The sequence below is a fragment of the Anomalospiza imberbis genome, chromosome 19 (assembly GCF_031753505.1).
Source record: "Anomalospiza imberbis isolate Cuckoo-Finch-1a 21T00152 chromosome 19, ASM3175350v1, whole genome shotgun sequence".
NCBI lineage: Eukaryota > Metazoa > Chordata > Aves > Passeriformes > Viduidae > Anomalospiza > Anomalospiza imberbis.
In genome coordinates this window covers 5,033,799-5,057,648 of record NC_089699.1, presented here as the reverse complement: position 1 = coordinate 5,057,648, position 23,850 = coordinate 5,033,799, and the positions used below count along the sequence as shown (strand labels likewise).

Sequence of the window (23,850 nt, the reverse complement as noted above, 5' to 3'; positions counted from 1 at the left end):
GCTACTGATGCTGTTGGGTGGAAGCGAGGGACAGGAGAGCTGACCCTGGAGCCACACCACTGCCACCATCTTCTAGCTGCCCCCTCCTTGCTCCACTTTCTCCCTGGTGCATAACACAGAGATCAAAGGGCTTCTGGCAGGAGGAAACAACAAGTGATGTATCTGCAGCTCCCCTAAACACGCTCACATAGCTCCTTCAGCTGCTCAGCGTGTGCAGGCCAGGCAGAGACAGCAAAAGTTTAGTTATTAAGATTTACTTCAGCCCTCTTCAGTATTGGCCTGGAATCCTTCAGAAGGGATTCAGGCTCATCGTGAGGCATGGAGCACAGCTAATCCTTCCCAAACCTGGGGAGCAAACAGCCTCACACCTGCTGGCTGAGGAGCGTTCCCAAAGCGATGGCGCTTGGCTCAGCATGGCTCCTTGGGGCTCGGCATTTTGGGGGTGATCCCTCCTGCCTCTCTGCAAGCTTACACAGCTCTGGAACTGCTGCTGTCCCCTCTCACAGCCCCTGAGCCATGAAAGACAGTGTGGGGCACAGCCATGGGCTGTTTGAGGCTTTCAGCCCTCTTCCAAGTGAATGGAGGATGGTAAATCAGAGCTCTGCACCTCCTGCCATCCCTGTGGAACTTTACAGCTGACAAAGCCTGCACACCGAGCAGGGACACCACAGGAAACTGTGCTACAGAGACTTTGCAAGTAAAAAATATTCCATTAAATATTAGCTTTTTCTTCTCTGTTCCCCATGTTATTAAAAATCCATCACAGAATGAAAGCAGCTTTATTGACTTACTTGGGTTTCTCAGCATCCTGGTCTCCTCCCTCCTCACACACTGTGACAACCAGGGCTGTGCTGTGGCCACGTCCCACATTAGAAGCAGTCACAGCTTTGGGGACAGCGAGGTGCAGACACACATTTGGGATGTTGGTGAGCCCAGCTCCAACAAAATCAACAGGCAGAGAAGCCTTGTCAAATGGGAAGCCTGCCTTTCATCGGGCCATAGCAAGGGACAGCAGTTGTGGGAATAAATCATGAACCAAAGAATGCCCCACAAATTAACTGTCCTAGAAATGCTGAAAGGCACGAGAATTTATGGATGCAAAGACCCACAAAGTTTACTTTTCCTGGAGAATCATTTGAAAAATATGTTTAGAGAGCCCGCTGTTGGTTCCATAATAAAGCCAGCTTACAAATAAACCAGAAATGAGCCTTAAAAACAATCCTGGTTCATTTGAAAAGAATGCAGGGACAATGCACAGCCCGTCCTCCGCTCCTCAGGGAGGTGGCAGTGTTGCTTTGTACATGCTGGAGGAATTGTTACAGACTGAGATTTTTTTCAAATGAACAGCAGTGTACCATAATATACCAACAAAATTTAAGGAATGACTTAATCTAATGAAATGTAAGATCAGAGCGATATGGAAACCACACCAAAGACCTGGACCCAGGCTTTGTATAATTCAGCCAGACTAGGACACTTGTGTTTGCACACACACTCTGGGGTTTTCAACCAATTGCCAACTTTGTATTTGCTGAGAAAACAAAGTTTAAGTTGACCACCCAGCTATCTAAGAGATCCTGATAACACCACTCATGTCTCCCATCAGTACCATAAATCTCCCATTTCATTATCTACAATGAGTAAGGAGCAAAAACACACACGGCGTGGGTGACATGCCAGACCGGGCGCATGTTCCAACGTGACTGCCCTGTCTGGATTTAAAGTATCCCGTACAGCACATGCAGCTGATTTATCTGCACATCCTCACAGATAATATTCCCAGGGAGAACTTCACCTCTGGGAAGGTCAGAGAAAGCACCTTGAGAACAATTTTTTTTGGGCATTACTGTTAAAATTTACAAAACAACAAGTCAGGCTACCCATTCCCAAGGAGAGCATACTTACAGTAGATGCAGCCAGTGACTAAAGGCACCAACATCCAGCAGAGGGGCTGCTCTAGAAGCGACTGTCCCATAGTTCACCTTCACTCACCTTCACTCAGTGAACGTCCTCGGAGCAGCCCCTGCCTGGTGCTTCCCCTGACTCACGAGCTGGAGGCATGTTTTACTGCAAACCCTCCGCGAGCGGCAATCAATTGTGTGCCTCTGGTTTTATTTCTCTGATGATGTCACTTTAAATACTTTTCATGTTCCATTTGTTATTTTTACTTCTAAAAATGACGCATTTCTTCAAATTCATTTTTCTCCAATTAGTCACAACTTAATGGAACGAGCTCGGCTGCCTGCCTGTCAGAGAGGGTGTCAGGCCCGTCCTCTCCGTGATTATCCCACACAGACCCACAAGAGCACCTGGAATATACGGACGGCATTAGGCACCTTGTTTATCCCAGATGCCCTTTTGGCTTCCTGCCCAAATCCTTCTTAGCAGGGCCAGAGCAGGAGAACCGGGAGCTGCAGTTTTACCGAAATAAACCACAGACACAAATCAAAGACAGCGAAAAACCAGGAGGAGAAAAAGCAAGAGAGAGGAAGGGAGATGCGTCTCTCCACTTGTGGAACAGCCTCTGTAAGAGGAAAGCCGTGACAGCTCTACAGCCCCTCGAGCCTTTTGCTCACATGCTGCTTCCGAACATTTAACGCAAAACACTCTGTGCCTACGGCTTGACAGAGAGAGAAGTTTTAAGAGAAATCTCAAGGTTTTCCCTACCTGATCTGAACTTGCTCCGAATCAGCAAGGAGTGCTCAGACCCCAGGAGAGTCATGGTGACTCAGGGACCAGATCCAGACGCCCCTCACTTAAACCATTAACTTCCTCCACGGGGAAAAGCCGACCAAACCGTGGCTGGCGCTCAGGATTCATCCAGCTCTCCTGGGCTCTCTGGGTGCTTTTACAGCCGGCTGGCAAGGAGCAGCAAGTGGCTTTGTAAGATTTGGTCCCATCCAGCACTGACCCTGCACAGACACCGACTGCTCCCCCTGTGCAGTGTTGAACTAATTAACGTGGAGCCAGCGGGAGCCTCCTCCCGCCCGGAGTTTACTACCAGCAGCTGGGTGTCCTGGCTGATGTCATCGTCTAGCGGGGAGCAGCGACTATCGGAAAGGGTCTTAGCGAAGACAGAAGTTTGATATCTGATCCTAATTACTACCGGCCGTACGCAGCCAATCCGGGCGCTCCCTGTCTCAGCCGACTTCGGGAGCCGCTGGAAATACCAACAGAGCCAGGGTTTAACTCTTTGCAGCGTGGTGGGACACGGCTCCCGCACCTCGCTGGGGCTCTGGGGGGCTCAGCTCCCACAGATGAGCGAAGGGCTGGGGTCGGGACGAGTGTCCCGGCCGGAGGATGGCTTTGGGAAGGTCGCTCCTCCCGGGCGCTGCCTTGGATGCCCTCCCGGCCAGGGGGCACAGGACTGCCCGCACGGAGCAGGGAGTGAGCACGGGGCTGCTCAGGTGGCACCTGGGCGTCCCTGCAGCCGCTCAGGTGTGCCCGGAGCCGTGCTGCTCTGCGCACACCTTTCCCAGGGGATTATCCACCCGAGGTGCCCCCGTGTGCTGCAGGCACCCGGACCGTGCCCTGCCGTGCTGTGGCACACGGACACGGGGGGTGTCAGGCAGGGCTGAGCCCTGGCTCCGAGCTCCCCGTGCCACAGCGATCCCAAGGAGGCTGGATCCCTCCCCACCTAGCAAACGCGCTCTCAGAGGAGAGAAGCTGATTGCAAACACGCAAAGTAAAGACAAACAGAGCCTTTGAGGCTCTGCTTCCCCGAGCCCACATCTGGTTCACTTGGGTGGGTGATCTGCTGGCACCTTTTACTGTGTAACGTAAGGAGTAGAAGCTAAATGAAGGACACATCTCAGCTTCCCTGACATGTGGGTCTCACCTAGGAAGCTGTCTAAATTCCCTGTAGGTCATAAAAATACTTCAGGTCTGGTTTGGAGTTTTTTTTTTTTTTTTTTTTTTAACATTATTTTAATCCCATAGTTTCTGGGAAGTACTCCTAAACAGTTTGGGCTGGGGATAGGAATTTCAGGGCTTCTACACTCGTTTCGCCAGAGGCTCTGATTCATCAGAGTCCCAGTACAGCAGAGAGCTCCTGGGGTCTGTCACCCTCATGTAGTCCATGTGACAGAAGCACAGAATCATTTAGGTTGGAAAAGCCCTCTAAGATCATCAAGTCCAGCTGCCAACCCATCACTGTCAAGCCCACCACTGCCCATGCCTCTCAGCAGCTAATCCACACATTTATTGAACATTTCCAGGAATGGCCATTCCACCCCTGCCCCGGATGGCCTGTTCCAACGCCTGAACACCCTTCCATGGAAGAAATTTTTCCGAAATCCTGGCACAAGTCCAGACCATTTCCTCTTGGCCTATTGCTTGTTACCTGACAGCTGAGGTTAATGAGGCTGTCCTGAGCTGAGCTCCCTCCTTACCACGGGCTGGATGTGATTTCCTGCTAATGCTACAGCTGATGGAGTGGATTTTCCTTAATCACTGGCAAGGGAGAGATGATTTAAATAAATTGATCCCCAAGCACTGAGCTGAGCTGGTAAACAGAGTTCTACCATATTGTCTAGCAAGGTGGCCAGAGTCCTGTTCCTTACAATTTTTTCCTAATGTTTAGTCCACTGTACTCAAAATGTCCTCTCTAATGGAGTTAACATCACAACAACGCACAAACTCCACCCCTCAGCAGAACTATGCCAGGAACAGCTCAGGGACAAGGCAGGGCTCATTGACACCCTGTGTCTCAAACTGCAGGGTTTTGGGTTTTTTTGCTTTGTACTTTCTTTTGCTTTGTACTTTTTTGCTTTGCAAACTCCTGTTTGATTTACTGCTCCTGCTGGCCAAAGCTCCATTCAGGTATCCCTGCTCCCCTTGTAATTTCCAGTTTTTTCCTCCTTTCCTTTTCCTTTCCTTTTCCTTTCCTTTCCTTGGGATACCAGTGGGGGATGGAGACACATCCTTCTTAGGAGGTGACACAGCCTATAACAAGCTCCAGTTTGTTGACTCATCTCAGCAAATTGCTCAACTGCTGAACCCAGAGTCCTGAGCTGGTGTTTCCCTGTGATGGCCCTTATGTGAGAATCAGCCCTGGACACGTACTCTTGGTATCCTCAGGAAACAGAGGAAAGTTGTCTCTGCTAAACCTCAGAGGCCAGGACAGGACTGAGATGCCACCACAGATACTGAGCCATTTGCCTGGCTGCTGCCTGCTTTAGGTAGCCCAGAAATATTCCCATAAAGTCCTCATGAGTTTCCAGAGCTGGCATTGCCCAGCCCTGGTGTCTTGGCTGTGTGTGCACTACATTTCAGCTCTGAAAAGGGCCTCGCCACCAGCTGCATCACCATCTTTCTCTGGAAGGTGACACAGGCACACAGGTCCCTGCAGAGACCACAGCTGCTTCCCATTCCCCTGTTCCCAGCTCTGCTATAAGCACCTCTGTAGTGAATGAGGTCATCCTGACTGCACTGAGTGAAAGAGTGAGCCTTAAATGCCAGAATAAATTAGTCATGGCAGGGAATTCCTTTGAACTAAGAAGTCACATCCCAGAATCATAAGGATATCAGCTCTGAGCTGCTCACCAGATCCCAGGAAGCCATCCCTTCTAATCTTCTAACACACCCTATTGTTTATGGGACTGATTCCTTTTAAAGCAGATTGTTTGTTTGTATGTAGATTTGAAGCTATGGGAAAAAGAACCAAATTGAGCTGAAGTTCCAGTGAAACCCCTGTGGGGACTTGGAGGGGTCAGTGTGTGACAGTGTCCGTGCCAAAGAAGGGGAGTTTCCCCAAACCTGGTGTTCTGCCAGTCATGTCTGCTCAGATTATCCTCTCCTGTGGGAATGAGACTGGTTTGTCTTTGGTTTCTGTTCTCTAGCACCTGGCAGCTCCATTTGGAAAAGACCCCTCCTGCCACAGCCTTATTTCTTGAATCTTCACAGCATGCTTTGCAAAGACAGATCTGATGGTCTGGACTCCCCATCCCGTGTGCAGAGTAGTGATAATTTGCTGTGTGCTTGTGCAGCTGTTGGTGTCCAAGGTCCCCTGGGGAGGGACAGCTGTACTGGCACACAGCTCTGTGCTGAATGTCCTCAGGCTGGCATAACTCTGAGTCCTGAAGGAGTGGGAAGGCTGGAAAAAGAGTTGCTTTTACAAATATGCTGCTAGGGAGGAGTGCATTCTTCCATTCATACCCAATACAGAGCATGGAGCAGTAGCCAAGGGCACAGGGAAACCAGTAGCCAAGGCTCACAAGGACCTCTGGACATCCTTTGAAGAGGCCTACAGCCAGGATGTCATCATTGTGATAGAGAATGGAAGAAGAAATCTTTCTCTGAGACAGAATTTTCACTGAACTGGCCATTAGTGGATCTGGATTCAGGGCAGATATGAACCTCCTGCTCTGAGACTGCACTAGCAAAGCTTCAGCTCATCATGGCCTTTAGGAACCTGAGGAGAAATTATCTTCTCTTTGCATGCCTGGGACTTGGGGGTCTCGCCTGGGGTGAATTGCACAGAAAAGAGCTTATGGCTTTCACGTGGCAAACCATCAGGATATTCCTCTCCACGACCTGGGACAAACAGCTTTCTGAGCTGGAGCTGGCGAGGCAGCAGTGTCTCTGCCACTGGGAAGCAGAGGTGGCCTCTAGGGACTAGCTCAGAAAGATCCTGGCTGTGTCCTAGCCCAGGAGCATGGTCAGGGAGCTGGGAGCAGGGATGGTCCAATCCTTCACTTCTGATAGCACCTGGTAAGCACCATCAGAGCAGCATTCCACTGAATGCTGAATATCCTGAAATATCCTGAACTATCCTGAATTTGCCACTGTCTGCCAGGCTTTCAGGTGGTCTGTCCCCTCCCTATCTCCCCACAGAGCTTGAGGGCTGGAATTTATGGCAGAGATGTCATGAGCTCTTCCCGTTCCAACAGCAGACAGCCTTGCTTGAATTGGAGCTGTGAACTATTTATCACAATGCTGCAAGCATCCAGGCAAGGTTCTTCAATTTATGAAGGTCCAGAAGATATTATGCAATTGACAACATGAACACAAAAATACTTCTGCACTTTGCTAAGGCTACTATTAAGCTGCCTGATGTTTTCATCATAATATTTATTTCTTTATAAATACACTAAATTCTCCAATCCTGACTGAAAACAGAAAGATCAGAGAATGAATATAGGGAGACGACATAGCTGTTTAAAGATTATGTAAAATGTTTTTTACTAGCATAAATATTTGATTGTGAAACTCTGGCAGTTGTGTTTACTGAGCAGGGATGTGCAGTGAGTGTGGAGAGCTGCCACAGCTGGGCACCGTGCTGGAGGCTGTCCATGGCCCATGTCCATGTCCATGTCCATGTCCCGTGGCCCTGCCTGCTCCTCCCCGTGTGCTCCAGGCTGCAGGGACCCTGGAGGCACTGGCACTCGTCCCTGACTGCCTGGCTCTGGGCAGACTGTCACTCCTGACACACAGACCAGTCCTTTGGCAGCACTGCCTGCAGCCACTCCATCAACTCCAGGAGCCTCAGGACGGAGGGCAGAGGGGATCAGAGCAGGTGAAGGAAGAGTTAAAGGGTCTGAGGCTGGTTTGAGGGACGTCAGCGGGAGGGGTGATGCTCTCAGTGGGGCTGCAGCACAGTGCTCAGGTCAAGTGGGCTCTGCTGGCAGGAGCTCAAGGCACTCAGGGACCTCCTCTGTCCCATGCAGAGCAGGGGGAAGGCCAGGCCAGACACAGCCCATGCTGTCCAGAGGCATGGGGTGTGGGGTGGGAGATACCAGTAGCTGCCTCCTGACTCATGGGACACCAAGGTCAGGGCTCTGGCCTCAGTGGGAGGTCCAGCACAGCAGCACTGCGTGCCCCGAGCGTGGCCCTGGAGTGGACTCACAGGCATTGGAGGGTCTGGTTCCCCTGTCCCTGTGGGGAGAACTGGGGAAAAGCTCTGTGAATTCCCTGTGGGCACGACTGACGGGGGTGTACAGTGAGTGGGACTGTGAATTTCTGTGTTTCACAGCCAGGGCAGGCAAATTTCTATTTTAATCTGCATTAAGATGACATTCTGGGGATGGTTTCCCAATGGAGCTGGTGATTTGCTCCCTTCAAGGGACTTCTCTCACACCCACGGCTGTTCTGGTGTCTCGGGCCACAAGCAGGATGCTCCCAGGTGTTGAGCTCCCTTGAAGGGGTGCCTGGGGCCAGCCTCAAATGCTGCAGCCCAGCACAGCAGGAACTTCCTCCCTCCACCTCACCAGTGCCTCGTGCATGGTGCAAACCAAGCCTAGATCTGGCTGCCTGTGTCCTTCTTCTTGTAGCCAGCCCCACTGCTCACCCCAGCAAGGGTCCAAGCACGCCTTCCCACCCCCAGGTTGTGCTGCTGGATGCCTCTGCCTGCTGTCCCATGGCTCTCCTGCCTTTACTGCCAGCCAAATGTGCACCCTCTCCGGGCAGCCCTCACTCCCCAGGCTCAGGAGCCTCTGCCAGAGCATGAGGAGGGTGAGGCTGGGGCCAGGGTGATGTCCCTTCGAGCAGGACTTCCCAGCCAGCTGGACTGGTGAGAGCAGCTGCATGACCAGTGCTGAGGGCAATGAGGAACATGCGAGGCCAAGCTTGGTGTGCTTTGTAGCAGTGATGAGCCCTTGGCTGCTTTCTGGGTGGCCAGTGCAGGCAGGAAGGGTTTTGTGCCTGGTCTGGCTGCTCCAAGCACTGGTGACTCCAGCCCCTTCTTTGGTCCATGGAGCAGCTGGATGCCCAGGCAGTGCAGACACGGCCAGGCTGTGGAGCTCAGTGGGACGAGTCTGAAGCACCCTGAGAGCTGAGGAGGCTCCACAGGGCCTGGCCAGGGGTGACCTGGCTTCTGTTCCCTCCGCAGCGGGACTTTGGGCAAGGCACGTCTCTCTTCGCTTTCCTTATCTCCAACTGGCCATAATGAGGCTAACCCCTCTGAAAAGCCCTTGGAAATCTCCCACCGAGCAGGGCCAGATAAGAGCTGTGTTGCTCTAAGCCCTGCAGCAGCTCCAGAGCTCGAGGCTTCCCCAGAGAGCAGCCTGCACCTCCCATCCCTGCTCCCAGCACGCTGACGTTCCCATCTGCACCCCTCCCTGCTGCCCACGGAGCCACCTCGGCACAGCCACTGCTGTGGTGGCTCAGCCCTAAACAAGGAGAGTGTTTTGGGGAGGGACAAGCACTGGCGAGGGACACAAAGCAAAGCTGGGCCTGGCTTAGTGGCGAGCAGAGTTAAAGCCCCAGATATACATCGGATGGGCTGGGAGCATTATGTATTCCTGGAATGCCTTCTGGTCTTTATTAAAATGAAACCACAGCCAGCCCAAGAGAGCTCATCGCCCAGGCACCGGGCCAAGTATAAGTTACTTCTACAAATATTTATTTAACCATATCAATGACAAACTCTTTTGTATAAATGTTTTTATTTAATCATAATTTACCAATTATTTTAAATCAATTGTTTGCCTGGTTTCTAAACACTAATCAAGAGGCTTGCATTAGCATTACTCAGGCGGATTAGTTGCATTATTTCGCTGAATCTTATGCCATTGCTTGCCTGCCTTGGCCATGGAAGAGGGTGCAGATGGATCCCAAATTTCACTCAAACTGTCAGATTCCTGGAGGACTGTGCATGCAGCATTGCCAGCCCTCCCCACCCAGGTGACCTCTGGACGCAGCTGAGTGCCGCAGGCACAGGGATGCACAGACACTGATCCCTCCTGGTGCTCCCCGGACAGGGCTTTCTTCGGTCACCGTGGGCCCTGTTCTCATGGAGATGGTGGCCCCATCACTGATGCTTTGCGTGCCCTGCCCTTCCCCTGTTTAGCACTTATACCTGAGCCCAGAACTTCCACTGCTGTTCCTCAGTGTCCCCTCAGCCCAGCCCTGGCAGGAATACATGACCATGGCCATGGTGCTTTGGGGCAGAGCAGGAACCAGCTCCCTCTCACGCATGGACCTGCTCCAGCCCAAACCTCTGCTCCTGACATTAGACAATGCTGAAAAACAGAGAATCTGCTCTTCTGCAGGGCTCTGCCTGCTCAGGAGGACAGTGAGCTGTGGTGAGGGCACCCAGCAAAGCTTACAGCACACAGCAGCCTTGGGGAGCATCTCATCCTGCACAGCCACACAGACCTGGGGCAGGAACAGGAATCTGCTTGTTGCCATCTGCATGTGCTGTTTATTTATAAAGTTCCAGGCTGCTACTGTCCTGCACCTTGGCTCGCTGCTCGGCACGCCTGCTGCAAGCTCCGCTCACGCACGGCTCTGCTCAGCATCTGCCTTTCCAGCCCGGGAGCTGCCAGCTTCCCCAGGACCCTTTCCCCCTGCAGCTCTCCACAGGGCACTGGCCTTTTGCTGCCAAAATTCCCCTCACAAGCTTTTTTTTTTTTTTTTTTTTTGCTGTCTCCCTCCACCAGTCACTGTCTGCTCAGAAGCGGGAGTGGTGCTGCTGGTGCTTTGCTCCACTTCCAGCAGCCTGCCCAAGCCTCCCCTCGGGCTGTGCTACTCCAGGAGGAGAGAAAGCAGAGACTTCGAAATTCTCCCTGATGGGGAGGGGCGTGGAGGTGCCAAGCTTTGCAAATCACAGACTTGGGGATGAATAGCCCGAGCACAGACTTGGTCACGGCACTGCAGCAGAGACCCAAAACCACCAGCACGTTTCTTCCAAGATAATTAAACCCCAAACAAACAAAAAGAGGAATTGGGCCAACTTGGATAGAACTACAGGACTTACCTACTATTTTAAAGATGACAAAAATAGAAATCAGTGCTGTATATAACCTTGTAATGTTTATGTTTGGGTTTTTTCTGCCTGATGAGAAATAGAGGTGCTGCTAGAGCCCGAGCAGTGCAAACATGGGCTGTGTGTTGAGCTCTGCAACCAGAAAATATCACAGCACTGGGGACAGGAGCTGCCTGCTGCTGGCTTGGGAACACACAGGGAAGAACTTTGGGCAGGTCTCTGAGCTGCTGTGTAAACTCAGACCTGCCACTCTAAAGCAGATGAAGGGGAAACTCCTGAAAATAAAATAATTCTGCACATTGCTCTAAAAAGCCTTCCAGTTCTGAGGGAAAATGAGCCAAATGTGCCTCATGTGGTTTATGATCTCTCATTTCTTGCAAACTTCCTTTTAGAAATTAACTAATTTTTTCCCCTTTTTATTTTCCTTGAAAGTTCTAAGGGATTTTTCAGAGCCTCACATCCCTAGCTGAGAAGGAAGAGACTCTCTGAGGAGTCCACAGAATCCCTGCTGGCTGTGGGATGCAGTTCCTCCCTGTGCAGGTGGGAGTGGCAGTCGTGGAACAAGCAGGGGATGCCTTTAGCCCCTGCTCTGCTGTAAGAGAGCTTTCTCTGTGAGAGCTGCATTCATCCTTCCTGACTGGACTAAAAAATGAGATTAAAAATTAGATGTGGAGTTCAGCTTTCGTCTCGTGTCACAGACTGCAAGGTGTGACATTTTTTCCTGACCAAGATCACGGACAAGATAATGTGAAGATCACTGAGGCCCTTGGTCCACTGCAACATCTGAGTCTGTTCAGTGTGAAGACCACAGGACCAGGTGGCCCAAAGGCACAGAAGAGTTTGAAGCAACAGTAAGGAAAAGAAACTGCCTGGTGGTGATCTACAGGACAGGCAAAATCCAGTGAAAACAATCTCTGTTGTGAAATAGCAAATACTTGTTCAGGACAGGGACAGCTGTAGAAAAGTGGATTTATTTATTTATATATAGGACATTTATTCCAGTTTATTGTCTCTGGGGAGTGGGCCCCACGCCATGCAGCTTCAGACCCCTAATCCCAAACTGGTCATCCAGACACATCTGGAAATGTTAAATATAGTGGGGAGCAAGGAAGGATTCCTGGATTCTGGATTCATTTTTAGGCTGAGTATTTACGTAAGATACTTTTCTTATCTTCCTGAACTATTTATAGTTTTGTTTGTATGTTTGGGACACAGACTATCCTACTATGCTTCAATAAATCTGAAATATCTTTGCTGACAAAAAGAAATGTTGTCTGCTGTTCATGGAAAGAGGGAAATCTTTGTATTGAGCTACTTGCACAGTTAATATTTTAGCAAATGCTCTCTGGGAAGATGTTGACTCATAGAAATTCTTATTTCTTTTGTGAAAAAAAAGCTAAAAAGTAAATGTTTGAGTCGAAGGGCATCCATACTATGAAAACTAAGAATAAACTAGACAAAATAAAACTTCCTTCCCAAAGATCTCACATTGTCACTATCACTCCCCACCACACAAATCGAGAAATGTAAAATGACTTTCAAAGGGCTGCCTTCACCAGAAGGGTGCTGGTGATGATGTACAAAGATGAGGCTCATTCCCACATGGAATTTCAGGTGTTAACCCCCCAGCAATCCACCTGCCACCAAGCTGGGCACCAGCCCTGACACTGGGTAACCTGGACAAAGGGGTGAGAAAGGGGCAGTAGTGACTGAGGGGAGCAGTAATAAGGAAACACAATTTTTTTTTTTGTCAAGTGAGGGAAGCTTTTTGATATTTATATAAGGTATGGGATTCTGCAAGCGACAGGGTGCTTTTATTTTGGGCTCGGCACAGGTAATTTTGTCAGGTTGCCAAGCAGGGTGATTTAAATAACTCCTTCCAAGCCTCTTTTAATAAAACCATCTCTAAACACATCCAGTTTCTCCAGACAAAAGGTACAGAGGGAGCTTCACAGAGCCCTTGGATTAGTGTAAAATGAGATTTATGGATTCCCTGCGAGTGGCAGCTGGGCTGCCTCCATCTCACAGTGAGGGTGGCAGGCACAGCCCCAGAACTTCTCTCCTGGAGTGGTTTCAGGGCTGTTGGTGCAGAGCATGAGGGTTTGGGATGAAGGAAAGCAAAGGTGTGCTCAGCCCTGGCCCCGTCCCACGGGCTCAGAGGGGCAGCTCGTGAGCTACCTGACCCCCCTGGCAATGAAAATAGACAGGCTCTGCTCCTTTAATATGCCTTAAACATTCTGGAAATGAAAGGAGGCAGGTTAGCTTGATTTCATTTACTCTGAGATTTTATTTTAATGTAGGTTTGATAGCTAAATGGAAAACAAATGTGGGATATTAAAGGGAGTGGGCCCAGCCCAGCGGCGGGAACAGGACCGGTGCAGGAACATTTTTCTAAAGATCCCTTCTGGAATGTTATTTTGAACTCCTTGAAACTCCAAAGGTTTTTAGACATTGTGTGTTTTGTTAAGTGTCCCTCGGGAACACTGGGTTTAAAATTAGTCAAACTCTTTCACTTTTTTAAACCCTACCCTAAAATAGTTGATATAAAATTTGGTGGTGCGGCAGAGCCCTCTTTCAGCCCCCCCCAAACTGTTCTGCTAGCTCAGCCTTGGGGACTTCAGAGGAGCAGTGCCACAGAAACCAGGAGAGAGAGGCTCGTTTTCCAGGTGTTTATTCTCTGGTGGTATGCAGGAAAAGAGACCGAACAATGGCGGGAAGGTTTTTTATCTAGGTCTGGGTCTAGGGGGGCTGGAGCTATCTGGCACTCAGCCAATGGGGTCTAGCTAAGGTTAAGGGTCATTCGGACATTCCTATCTGTGGGGCCCAGCTGCAGGGTACCCACTGAACTGCAACACCTCCCTCTTTTTTGTTTTAAAAGGTTATAAGAACATTTGATTCATTTGGACCCTAAGCGCGGGTTTCCCCACCACTTACGGTCCTTGGGGTAGGTATGCTTTTTTAGGTTTGCCAACTCTATGTGATTGACTTGTGAGGTAGAAATAAGATTTGTGATGGCTCTGAAAATCACGCGACGCAATATCCCGAACGCTATGGTTACAAGGAAAAGGATAATTACAAATAACAGAATTGTTCTAAATACAGAAATCCACCATCCCGTGATTCCTCCACCCTTAAACAGTTCTTTGAACCAATCCTCAGTTTCTTGCTTCACTTGTCCTATCATCTTGTTCATGTTTCGAAGGGCAGCATGGATGTTTGGAGCTTTTGCAGTCAGGTTCATGCAGCACAGTCCTTCAAATTCCTGGCATTCGTGTCCGTGCAGTAACAGAAGGAAATCTATAGCAGCACGGTTTTGCAGAGTGGCCTGTCTGGTAATTTCTTCATCTTCTAGGAGGGAGCTGATGGCAGTTGATGTTAAATTTGCCTGTTTGACCACCCAGCACTCTAGATGTCCCAATTCACCTAGAGCTTTAGCTGCTGCTACCCACGGAAGGAACAGGGATACAGCAACTCTTTTTGACTTTGCCCAATGGAAAATATCTGCCTTACAATTTGGGTCCAAAATATCTGCACTCCTCTTTTGAATTTTATTTGCCGATTTGTTCTTGTGAGTCCATTCCCCTATTAAAGTTTGATTGGGTGTCAATACAGACAACCGCCCTATGGTACATGGCCCTCCTAGAAGCCGAGATGGAATTCCTGCCCATGCTCTGTCTCCACAAACCAAAAACAATCCCTTAGGGAGACTTTTGGGACTAGAATGTGATGGATTGTCTACTGCAATATGGCTTATGTTACGACACCACCTTTTTGCAGTAAACTCTCCTCTATATTGTTTTATAACGTGGTACTCATGAGTGTTAGAAACTTGAGAGAGACCTGAAAAATGCATGCAGTAAACTGCAGGTGAGGATCCCAATAACTCTAATTCTTGGGGTTCCTGCCCTGCCTTAGGCAAATTCCGCAACCACTCCCCTAAGAGTCTCCTCTTCTCCTCAACCTGCTTCTGTTGCTCTTGTTGAGGTCGGGGAGTGGATTCTGGAATTTCATTGGACCTATGTTTATCCAAGGCCGCTGGAAACTCTCCAGCCTGCAATGGAATCCCTACCAGACAGGTGGACATAGGATTCTTTGCTGCTGCCGTGGACAAGCATATATTTTCTTGCTGAAGTGTTTGAGCCAGGGTTACCCAGACGTTTTGGCGTGGCTGAGGGATGATCCATGTGTCTACCACACTGTTCAGCATTAGCAAGATGACAATTTGGATGGGGTTCATCCCACGATTAAGTGGACGGTATGTTTTCTCTAAAAAGGAAACACAAACATTTTCAGAACATGTTAAAATTTCTATTTCTGCCGGAAGGTTCACTTAGGAAGAATCTCCTTCCTCCGTCCGACGGCGTCTTCTCTTTGCAGCATCGGCTGCTTGCTTCTCATCCCCTTCTTTCTGACCTGGATTCTTGGGGATAAAAGGTTTTACCCACTTCTGTGGAATCCACCTAGGGCCTGAGGGAGTAGTCACACATGCATAGCCTCGACCCCAGGTCAAGAGCTCATAGGGTCCCTTGGTTTCCCAAGTTTCTGGATCCCTAATCAACACTGGTGGACGCTGAGACAATTTGAACTGTTCACCACTGTTAAAATGCCGTGTCACTGGTGGACTCATGTTTTCAAATGAACAATTCAGAAAATTGATGGTAAACATGGCTTTACAGAGCTTCTCCCGTGGAGACATCCACGCTGTGGAGTTGCTCTGCCTGTCTAAGACCTTCTTGAGCGTTTGGTGAGCACGCTCAACCACAGCTTGACCTGTGGGGGAGTGGGAAATGCCAGTCTTATGTTCCACTCCCCACTGCTGGACAAATTCTAGGAATTCCTTGGAAGCATACGCTGGGCCGTTATCAGTTTTAAGCGTGCGTGGAACTCCCAAGACAGAAAATGCTTGCAATAGATGTTGCTTAGCATGCACTGACCTTTCTCCTGCATGAGCTGAAGCATACATTGCGCCTGAATATGTGTCAATGCTTACATGAACATATTTTTGGCGACCAAAACTAGGAATGTGTGTGATGTCTGTTTGCCACACCTCACAGCTGCCAAGGCCTCGGGGGTTAACCCCTACGCCCATCGATGGCACAGCCTGAAGCTGGCAGTTTGGACAATTGGCCACAATGGCTCGAGCCTGGCTCCGTGTTAGCTGGAACTGTCGAACCAGGCCAGGCACATTCTGATGATAATGCTGGTGACTTAGCTTTGCCTGTTGGAAGACATCAGGGAGACGTGCTTTCTCAACTGGTGCAGCAAGGGAGTCTGCATGACGATTCCCCTCTGCTATTTCACCTGGCAAATCGGTGTGTGACCTCACATGCATCACGAAATACGGGTGCTCCCTGTGGGAAATTAAATGAATCAGCTTGGTGAGCAAATTAAAGAGTTGTTCATTGTCTATTTCTTTGAGCACTGCCTGCTCCGCTCTGGATACTATCCCTGCTACATAAGCTGAATCTGTTATCAGATTAATTGGTTCTGAGAATCTCTCAAAAGCTCTTACCACTGCAGCCAGTTCAGCCACCTGGGGAGATCCCTCCACATACTCCACATCAGCTTCCCAATACTGGGTCTGTGGATTTCTCCAAGTCATCACCGACTTGTGGGACACCCCGGATGCGTCTGTGAACACTGTGAGAGCCTTGAGTGGTCTCGAGCTCCTCTTTTGCTGAGGAAGGAGGTGAAATTCCTCATTAAACAGCTTATGAGACGGGGCATGGACTGATATTTGTCCCTTGTAGCTATCCAGAGATAACTGGAGACTGGCATTGCTCTGGAGCAAATGCTCGAATTTTTCATTAGTCAATTTCTCTGGAGAATCCTTCCCTTCTTCTGCAATTTTGAATGGAAGGTGAATACATGCAAAGTCACAACCCGCCAATTCACACAATCTCACCCTGGCCTTCCAAATCAGCTGTGCCATGAGCTCCTGTGGCTCAGTGATGGTTTTGGATCTTTGGTGAGATATGAAAACCCATTCTATGATCAAGAGTGGATCTTTTTGTCCCTTAACCCACTGAAAAATCAAGCCATGCAGATGTGGTGGCCTTCCTAGAATTATGAATTGAAAAGGTGTGTTTGGCTCACACCTATGAGCCTGTCTCTCTGACAAGGCCTTCTGTACCTTTTCAAGTGCCTTCTTTGCCTCTGGGGTCAGTTCCCTGGGAGAGTCCGTACGCCTTTCCCCCTTCAATAACTTAAAGAGAGGACCTAACTCCTCATTTGTGAGACCTAACCAGGGTCTTACCCAATTCAAAGACCCACACAAGGAATGAAGGTCTGCTAGTGTCTTGGGGTTACAATCGATTACCAATTTCTGCGGAACAACGGTCCTTGCAGTGATTTCCAAACCCAGGTACTTCCAAGGTGGCATCCTTTGAACTTTTTCTTCCTGCATTTCAAATCCAGCAGAGGTTAAAACCTTAACCACTAGGTCAAGCGTGTGTTGGAGTATTGAGTCCTTGGGGGCACACACAAGTATGTCATCCATGTAGTGGAGGATGATAGCATCCCTTCTCTCTGCACGTACTGGAGACAGTAATGATGCTACATATTTTTGGCATATGAAAGGACTCACTTTTAGACCTTGAGGCAAAACTTTCCAGTGATAACGTTTCATTGGTGTCTCTCTATTGCCCGTGGGAACTGAGAATGCAAACCTTGGGGCATCTTCAGGGTGCAGTGGAATTTGGAAGTAACAGTCCTTGATATCTAGGACAGCCAATTGCCAATCTCGAGGGAGCATTGTTGGATTAGGCATCCCTGGTTGGAGTGGTCCCATGTCCTCTACAATTTTATTTATTTCTCGAAGGTCATGGAGTAATCTCCATTTGTCCTTTCCCGGTTTCTTTATTACAAAGATTGGGAAATTCCAAGGGCTATCTGTCTCTTCTATATGCCCTTGTGCCAATTGTTCCTTCACAAGTTCCTCTAGCGCCTTGAGTTTCTCATTACTCATTGGCCACTGTGCCACCCATTTCGGAGTATTATCCAACCATTTTAATTTGTGAGTGGGGCGCCTCACAGTGGCTATTTTTAAAAATCCTGGGGTGTCTTAGGAATGACCAATTTGACTCCCCACTGGGACATGGTATCTCTCCCCCACAGTGGTGCCTTGTAATCTACAACGAATGGACGGACACTGGCTACTTTTCCATCCGGTCCCTCTATTTGCACCATGCTTTTTGAAATTTTCGCCAAGGTGGTACCTCCTATACCCTGAATTTTGCCTGCCACAGGTTGCAATTCCCACTGTGATGGCCACACGGTCTTAGGTATTACCGTGACGTCTGAGCCTGTGTCTAAAACCCCCTCCACATGGAGGCGGTCTGCTCCACAGGCCAGGTTACATCCCATCGAAGGTTTATCTTCTCCCACCACTTCTGCCCAGTAAATTTCTGGTGGCTTCCCTTCTGCAGTGATATCTGCTGGAACAGGAATAGCCTGGGCAATAATTTGCCCCTTTTCTAAGTAGAATGGTGGGTGTGTACAACGGGCTAGAAGCATTAAACCTTTTGTTTTTCCCTTAGTGTTCATGGGAGCTATCTCAATTTCCATTGGTGTGTGTGCTGTGTCCCCAAGAACAAAATACTCACGGTCCATGGAGTTAACCTTCTGGTTTTGTGAGCTGTTAGACAGGTCCACTATAATGACTTCCCAATCAGTAGATCTGAAATGAAAACCTTTAGTAGTTACTAGGTGATATCGGCCTGGCGGCTGCCGTTTCTTATTAATTTTTACATTTTTCTTTTTTCTCCCCCCCCCACCCTGGGTCCCGCCCTCCCCCTTAGCTGTTGAGAGAGTGGCGTTCTCCCGTGGGGGTCCCGCTACATTTATATCTTTGCGCGCAGTTGTATTGTTCGCTGGAACGCGCTGTTTAGTCAGTTTTTTTGTTTGTTGAACTTTTTCTGTGTCTGGTTTTGTGGACAATTTCTGGCGAAGTGGCCTGGTTTCTTGCACCGGTGGCAAATGAGGTGTTGTTGTTGGTCTGATGCCCTCGGATTCGTCCTTTGTCGAGGCATCTCTGTTGCGGCAGGCTGCGTATGCGCTGTCCCTGTACTTCTGTCAGGATTACCAAGCAGTGCTGCTTTCCTGGTACAAGCGTCTATCATTTGTGGAAGAGTAGGAGGTGGTTCTAAAGGTAAGCTTAAAATAATCCTCCGGCAGGTATCATTCGCGTTGCTTAAGGCCATCTCCTTGATCAGTTCTGCTTGTATCCCTGGGTCTGATACCTGTCTCTCCACCTGTGTTCTGAGACGATCCACAAACTGCAAAAAAGGTTCTAAAGGAAACTGTTTAATTTTAACATAACTGCTTTTAGCTTCCGTGGTTGGTAACTGATAAAACGTTTTTTGTGCAGCTGTGCAAATCCTATTTAGAATTTCCTTAGGTAATGCTCTAGTTTGTTTCTCTGGAGTTTGCCACTCGCCTTCCCCATACAGGTGACTCATTGTCAAAGGATTTCCCTGATTATCACTTGCTGTATTAGGGTTTTGTTGTAGTTCCTGTAAAAGTGTTGTTAAAGTGTTTTTCCACCAACTATCCCATAAATCATATTCTGAAGGGGTTAATAAGCACCTGAATAAATCTTTAATATCATTGGGAACCATTTCATTTGAATTAAAAGTTGCTCTTATCATGCCTTTGAAAATTTCACTAGACCTGCCAAATTCTCTTTGAATTTTGCAGACTTCTTTTTTATCCTGATAAGAGAGTGGCTGGTAGGTTCTGTTACCGTTTCTCCTCCCAAGATAAACTACAGGAGCAACAGATGGAATAATCTCTGCAGCTAGGTCTGAGCTATCTCCAGTTTCAGCTTCCCCGGGGTCGGTATCTGTGCTCTGACCTTCCCCCCAGGGCCTGGGCAAAGGCTGCTCCTGTCCTGTGTCCCTGTGTTCCCTCCCCCTGCCGGTGGTGCGGGCTGCCTCCCCCTCCCCTCCCCCTCCCCCGTTTCCCTGGTAACCCGGTGATAAGCACAGAGGAGGTGGGGGAGGTAGGGGCGGAGGTGCTCCGAAGGGGTAGGGATATGGGTAAGGATAGGGGTAGAGATAAGGGTTTAGGACTGGGTTTTGCAAACTCCCAGAATTTTGGGGGGGTGTTGGAATGTGTTCTTTGTCCTCTGCCATGTGCTCACTGGAATGCTGAGGAGAACCCTCTATAAGTGAGGGGTATAATTTGGATGCTGTTTTTTTCTTTGGAGGATCAGAGGTATCTGGTGTTGGTTTACTCTGGGGTTTTTCCTCTGACTGTGTGTTTTTTTCTGCTTCTAAAAGCTGTTTTCGGGCTTGTAAAAATATCGGAATAAACTGAGAAGCCCTATCCTCTCCATCTTCAATTTTTAATGTCAATGTGTGTCCTATTTCATCCCAAAAGGAAACTGAGTTCATATCTTGAATATTAAATTCTGGTATTTCTGTTATTAGCCAGCAAACGAATTCCGATATCAGCTTTTTTGAAAATTTAGCATTGATTAAAATTTCGTTAAGGTGTTTAATTATTTTCTTCTCTAGAATTGACATTTTTCCACCCATCTTGTTGTTTTAGATGTCTTTTTGTTCACTCTCTATCCCTAACTTAACGCAGGACTATATCCTTCTCTCCGCCGCGGGGGAGAAGGGAGGGGGGTGGGGGGGGGCCGCGCCGCCACGGGGGGTCCCTCCCGCAGGGTTTTTCGGTCTCCCCGGCTCGGGAGAGGTGTCCCGCCGCCTTCCCTGGCTTCGGTTCCCCGTCCCCGTTTCGTTCACCCCCGATTTTTCGGGCTATTCGGGTCGGAGCGGCTCACCGCCGGTCCGAGGTCCGAACAAAGACACGCCCACTTTTCCCCACAAGCGGCTGCCCTGGGTCCTACGTTCTCCCCGCCGCCGCTTTTAACTTCAGTCCCACCCCACCCTGGTCGCTCCCGGGTCGCGAACGGGGGGGCTTACCCGGACTCTGTGGGGTCGTCCTGGTGGAGTTAGGGTTCCCAGCTTCAGACCGGCTCTTCTCTAGGTGCAGAGAAGAGGTCCCGACCTTCTCCTCCTAACTTTTAACCCCTTAAAGGCTGCTAAAAGTTACAAGGTAGCTGAACAGCCCAAAATGCTTTTGAAATCCTGAAATCAGGACTTCCAGCTGTCCGTGGACTCTTAAAAGACCACGTTGGGCGCCAACCTGCGGCAGAGCCCTCTTTCAGCCCCCCCCAAACTGTTCTGCTAGCTCAGCCTTGGGGACTTCAGAGGAGCAGTGCCACAGAAACCAGGAGAGAGAGGCTCGTTTTCCAGGTGTTTATTCTCTGGTGGTATGCAGGAAAAGAGACCGAACAATGGCGGGAAGGTTTTTTATCTAGGTCTGGGTCTAGGGGGGCTGGAGCTATCTGGCACTCAGCCAATGGGGTCTAGCTAAGGTTAAGGGTCATTCGGACATTCCTATCTGTGGGGCCCAGCTGCAGGGTACCCACTGAACTGCAACATGGTGGGAATTCTGCTGAGAGCTTAAATTGGCTGAAACAGACGACCTAATGGAAATGACATTTGGGGAAAAAATGTGAAAAACCTGGTTTTCTTTCTGGCTTCCAATGACATAATCAGGACATGGCAGGACTGCCTGCTCCTCTGAGCATGGCCCTGACCCTGGGGCTCTGGTCACCAGTTTCCCTCGTACGGGAGAAGGAGGGAAGCAGCTGGGAGAGAGCTAAAAGAGGGAGATGACTGCTCTGGTTCAGTACTGCCCGTCCTCTGTGGCTGGATTCCTCTGCGGGCTGACGTCCATCACCCTCCGAGTGCAGGGCCTGGAGAGCAGCTCAGCAACGCCCACATCTCTGTCCAGAGGTGTGTGGTGGAGCCATTCCCTCCGATGGGACACCTGGCTGCTTCTCATGCTCGGGAAAGAAGGAGCAGACAGGGTTTTACCAAAGAGGAAAAACGTGAGAGCTCTCTGGGTGACACCTCCAGGCTCATCTTCCTGACAAACATCTTTGTGACAGCTCCTGGATGAGCCTGTGCCACCCTGCCCTCCAAAGGGTTGCTTTGGCCCTGTGCCCTGGTCCTCTGGGGGGTGTGAGGAAGGGTTGCACTGGCAGGACACCCCACTCCTCCATCAGCTCCTCCCAGCTCAGCGCTGAGCTGTGCTGGTTCAAAACATGTCCCAGAAACACGGCCGGGACCTTCCCCAGCCCAGTAGCTTATTTATTGGAGTCATTTTGTCACTTTGGGAGATAAAGCTGCCTTCACACACCTCAGGTTCCTCTCAGCAGAGCTGGGAGATAAAGGCTAAGGGCTGCTGGCTCCTACTTGCCGTGAGCCTCGGAGGATTTGGAGGACAGGCCTCTTTGGGAAGCCACCTCTGCTATCACTTTGACAGGTGTCAGCTGTGCTCTGAGCAGCCAGCCACAGCCAGAGATTAGCCAAATGTGTCTCCTGCCCCGAGTGCTCAGACTCTCCAGACATGGCTTCACAACCCAGGATGGGAAAGGATTTTGAGTAGAGATAGGGGGCTTTACTCAGAAATGGCCTGACCTGAGGACCTCACTATCAGCTTCCCCAGCAGCCACCACAGGTGGGGTCCTTCCCAAGAGGTGATAAGAGGGAGGAGGGGCTGTTCTGCTCCCACAGACCCCAGTTCAGTGTCTGGAGTGCAGGGGATGAGAGAGTCCTTGGCATTCTGCTTTCTGCCCCCGAGGTGTGCCAGAGACACACGGGCATCAGGGCAGACACCTGGGGAAGGGTGAGTCCTTTGGAGAAGCAAAGCTGGGTGAGCTCTTGCTGTTCACACATGATTTGCGGGGTATCCAGCTGCCTGTGGAAGCTATATCAGCCAGTCAGACAGGCACTGGCACTTCACAAACACAGCCACAGCAGCCAGGCGTGTCCTGAGCCCTCCAGCCTGGTCCTACAGAGTGTGGGAGCAGGGCTGGCCAGGGCTCTGAGGAGGTGGGATGTGCTGTGGGAAGGGGTGAATCAGTGTGGGGAGAGCAGGATCTTCCAGCAAAGGTGCAAGGTCCCCTGGAGAAGGCAAGGGCTGCTGGAGGGCAGATCACAAAGCAGCCAAGAGCAACACGTGTCACTGCAGATGTGCAGGGCCAGCGGGTTCTGGGGGCACCTCCAGCTGGAGAACGCTTCAGGAGGAAGAGCAGTGGCTGGCACAGAGGCTCAGGGAACCTGCCTTTGTCACCCGCCAGCTCAGGGAAGTCCCTCCCCAGCAAGTCACTTCTTGGCCTGCTTCCTGAGACGGTAAATTCCTCTGGATGGGGGTGTCCCTTGTCATGGTCTGACTCCTATTCTTGTTACCTCATTGTAGAAGGCATTTTCCTGGAATTTGTGAATTGTTGCCTGTCCAGTCAGACTGCCTGGAGCTCCCTGCAGCTTTCTGCAGACTTGTGCTTCCCAGGCATGCCCAGTGTATAGGTCAGAGTGCACAGGCAGGCACAGGAGAGGCACGTATTCCGGGCAGGAGGTTTGTGTCCGTGGCATGCATCTATGGCAGGGCCCCTTCTGGTAGCACTGAAAAATGGCATTCCTCATGGTACCCACATTTTCATGCCAAACTAAACTTTCTTGTCCTTTTCAGAGGTATTTATAGATGGGAATCTTGACAAGAATGACTTTCTGTTTTGAAAGGAATCGTTTTATTTATTACTAACTCTGATCTGAGTGTGTGTTTGTGTGTGCTCAAAGGTGCAAGCAAGTGACAAAAATGCCACCTAAAGAATGTGCTAAGTGAATCCCTAGGGAGAATGATGAGGAAAAAATGAGACAGGATGAAAACTGGATGCTGAAAATCTTGACAGAAGCAAATATGCTTCTCCTGGATGGTGCGTGGGGCCAAGGAGAAGGGGCAGTGGAACTGGCAGGGTCCCAGTGCTGGTGTGTTCTGTGAGCAAACAGAGCTGGGCTCACAGGGGAACCTTTGCTTCCACAGTGGCCTCACCTCGCTGCAGAAAGGAACTGGTTTTGTGCAGAGGAAAACCACAGGCTAAGAGGGACTGTGTGGGGCTGCCCTCAGTTAGACTCACCGAGGTCTCTGAACTGACATCTGAGCTGTGCTGGGAGGATGGGCAGCCTGGGGGAACACGATTTTCCAGCTTGGAAAGAGTGCTGTCACTCAGCTGTGGGGTCAGTGAGCAGTGGGGTCACTCAGCAGAGGGGTCACTCAGCACTGGGGCC

General features: G+C 49.9%; 1 protein-coding gene across 11 annotated transcripts in view; it reads right to left on the bottom strand.

Annotated features, from left to right (window-relative positions):
- The window catches only part of MYOCD (myocardin), a 34,958-nt gene extending 31,817 nt beyond the window's left edge, over positions 1-3,141 (bottom strand). For 2 of the 11 annotated variants that reach the window (XM_068209297.1, XM_068209293.1), the window contains exon 1: positions 1,906-2,593. Coding sequence is in view for 4 of the 11 variants with exons in the window: in XM_068209293.1 (XP_068065394.1) it covers positions 1,906-1,975 (70 nt within the window). In the remaining 7 variants the exon portion in view is untranslated. Of the gene's footprint in view, positions 1-1,905; positions 2,595-2,667 lie in introns of those variants that run through there. The other 9 variants (XM_068209298.1, XM_068209301.1, XM_068209295.1 and 6 more) reach the window with 8 other exon arrangements.
- Positions 3,142-23,850: the final 20,709 nt, after the last annotated feature.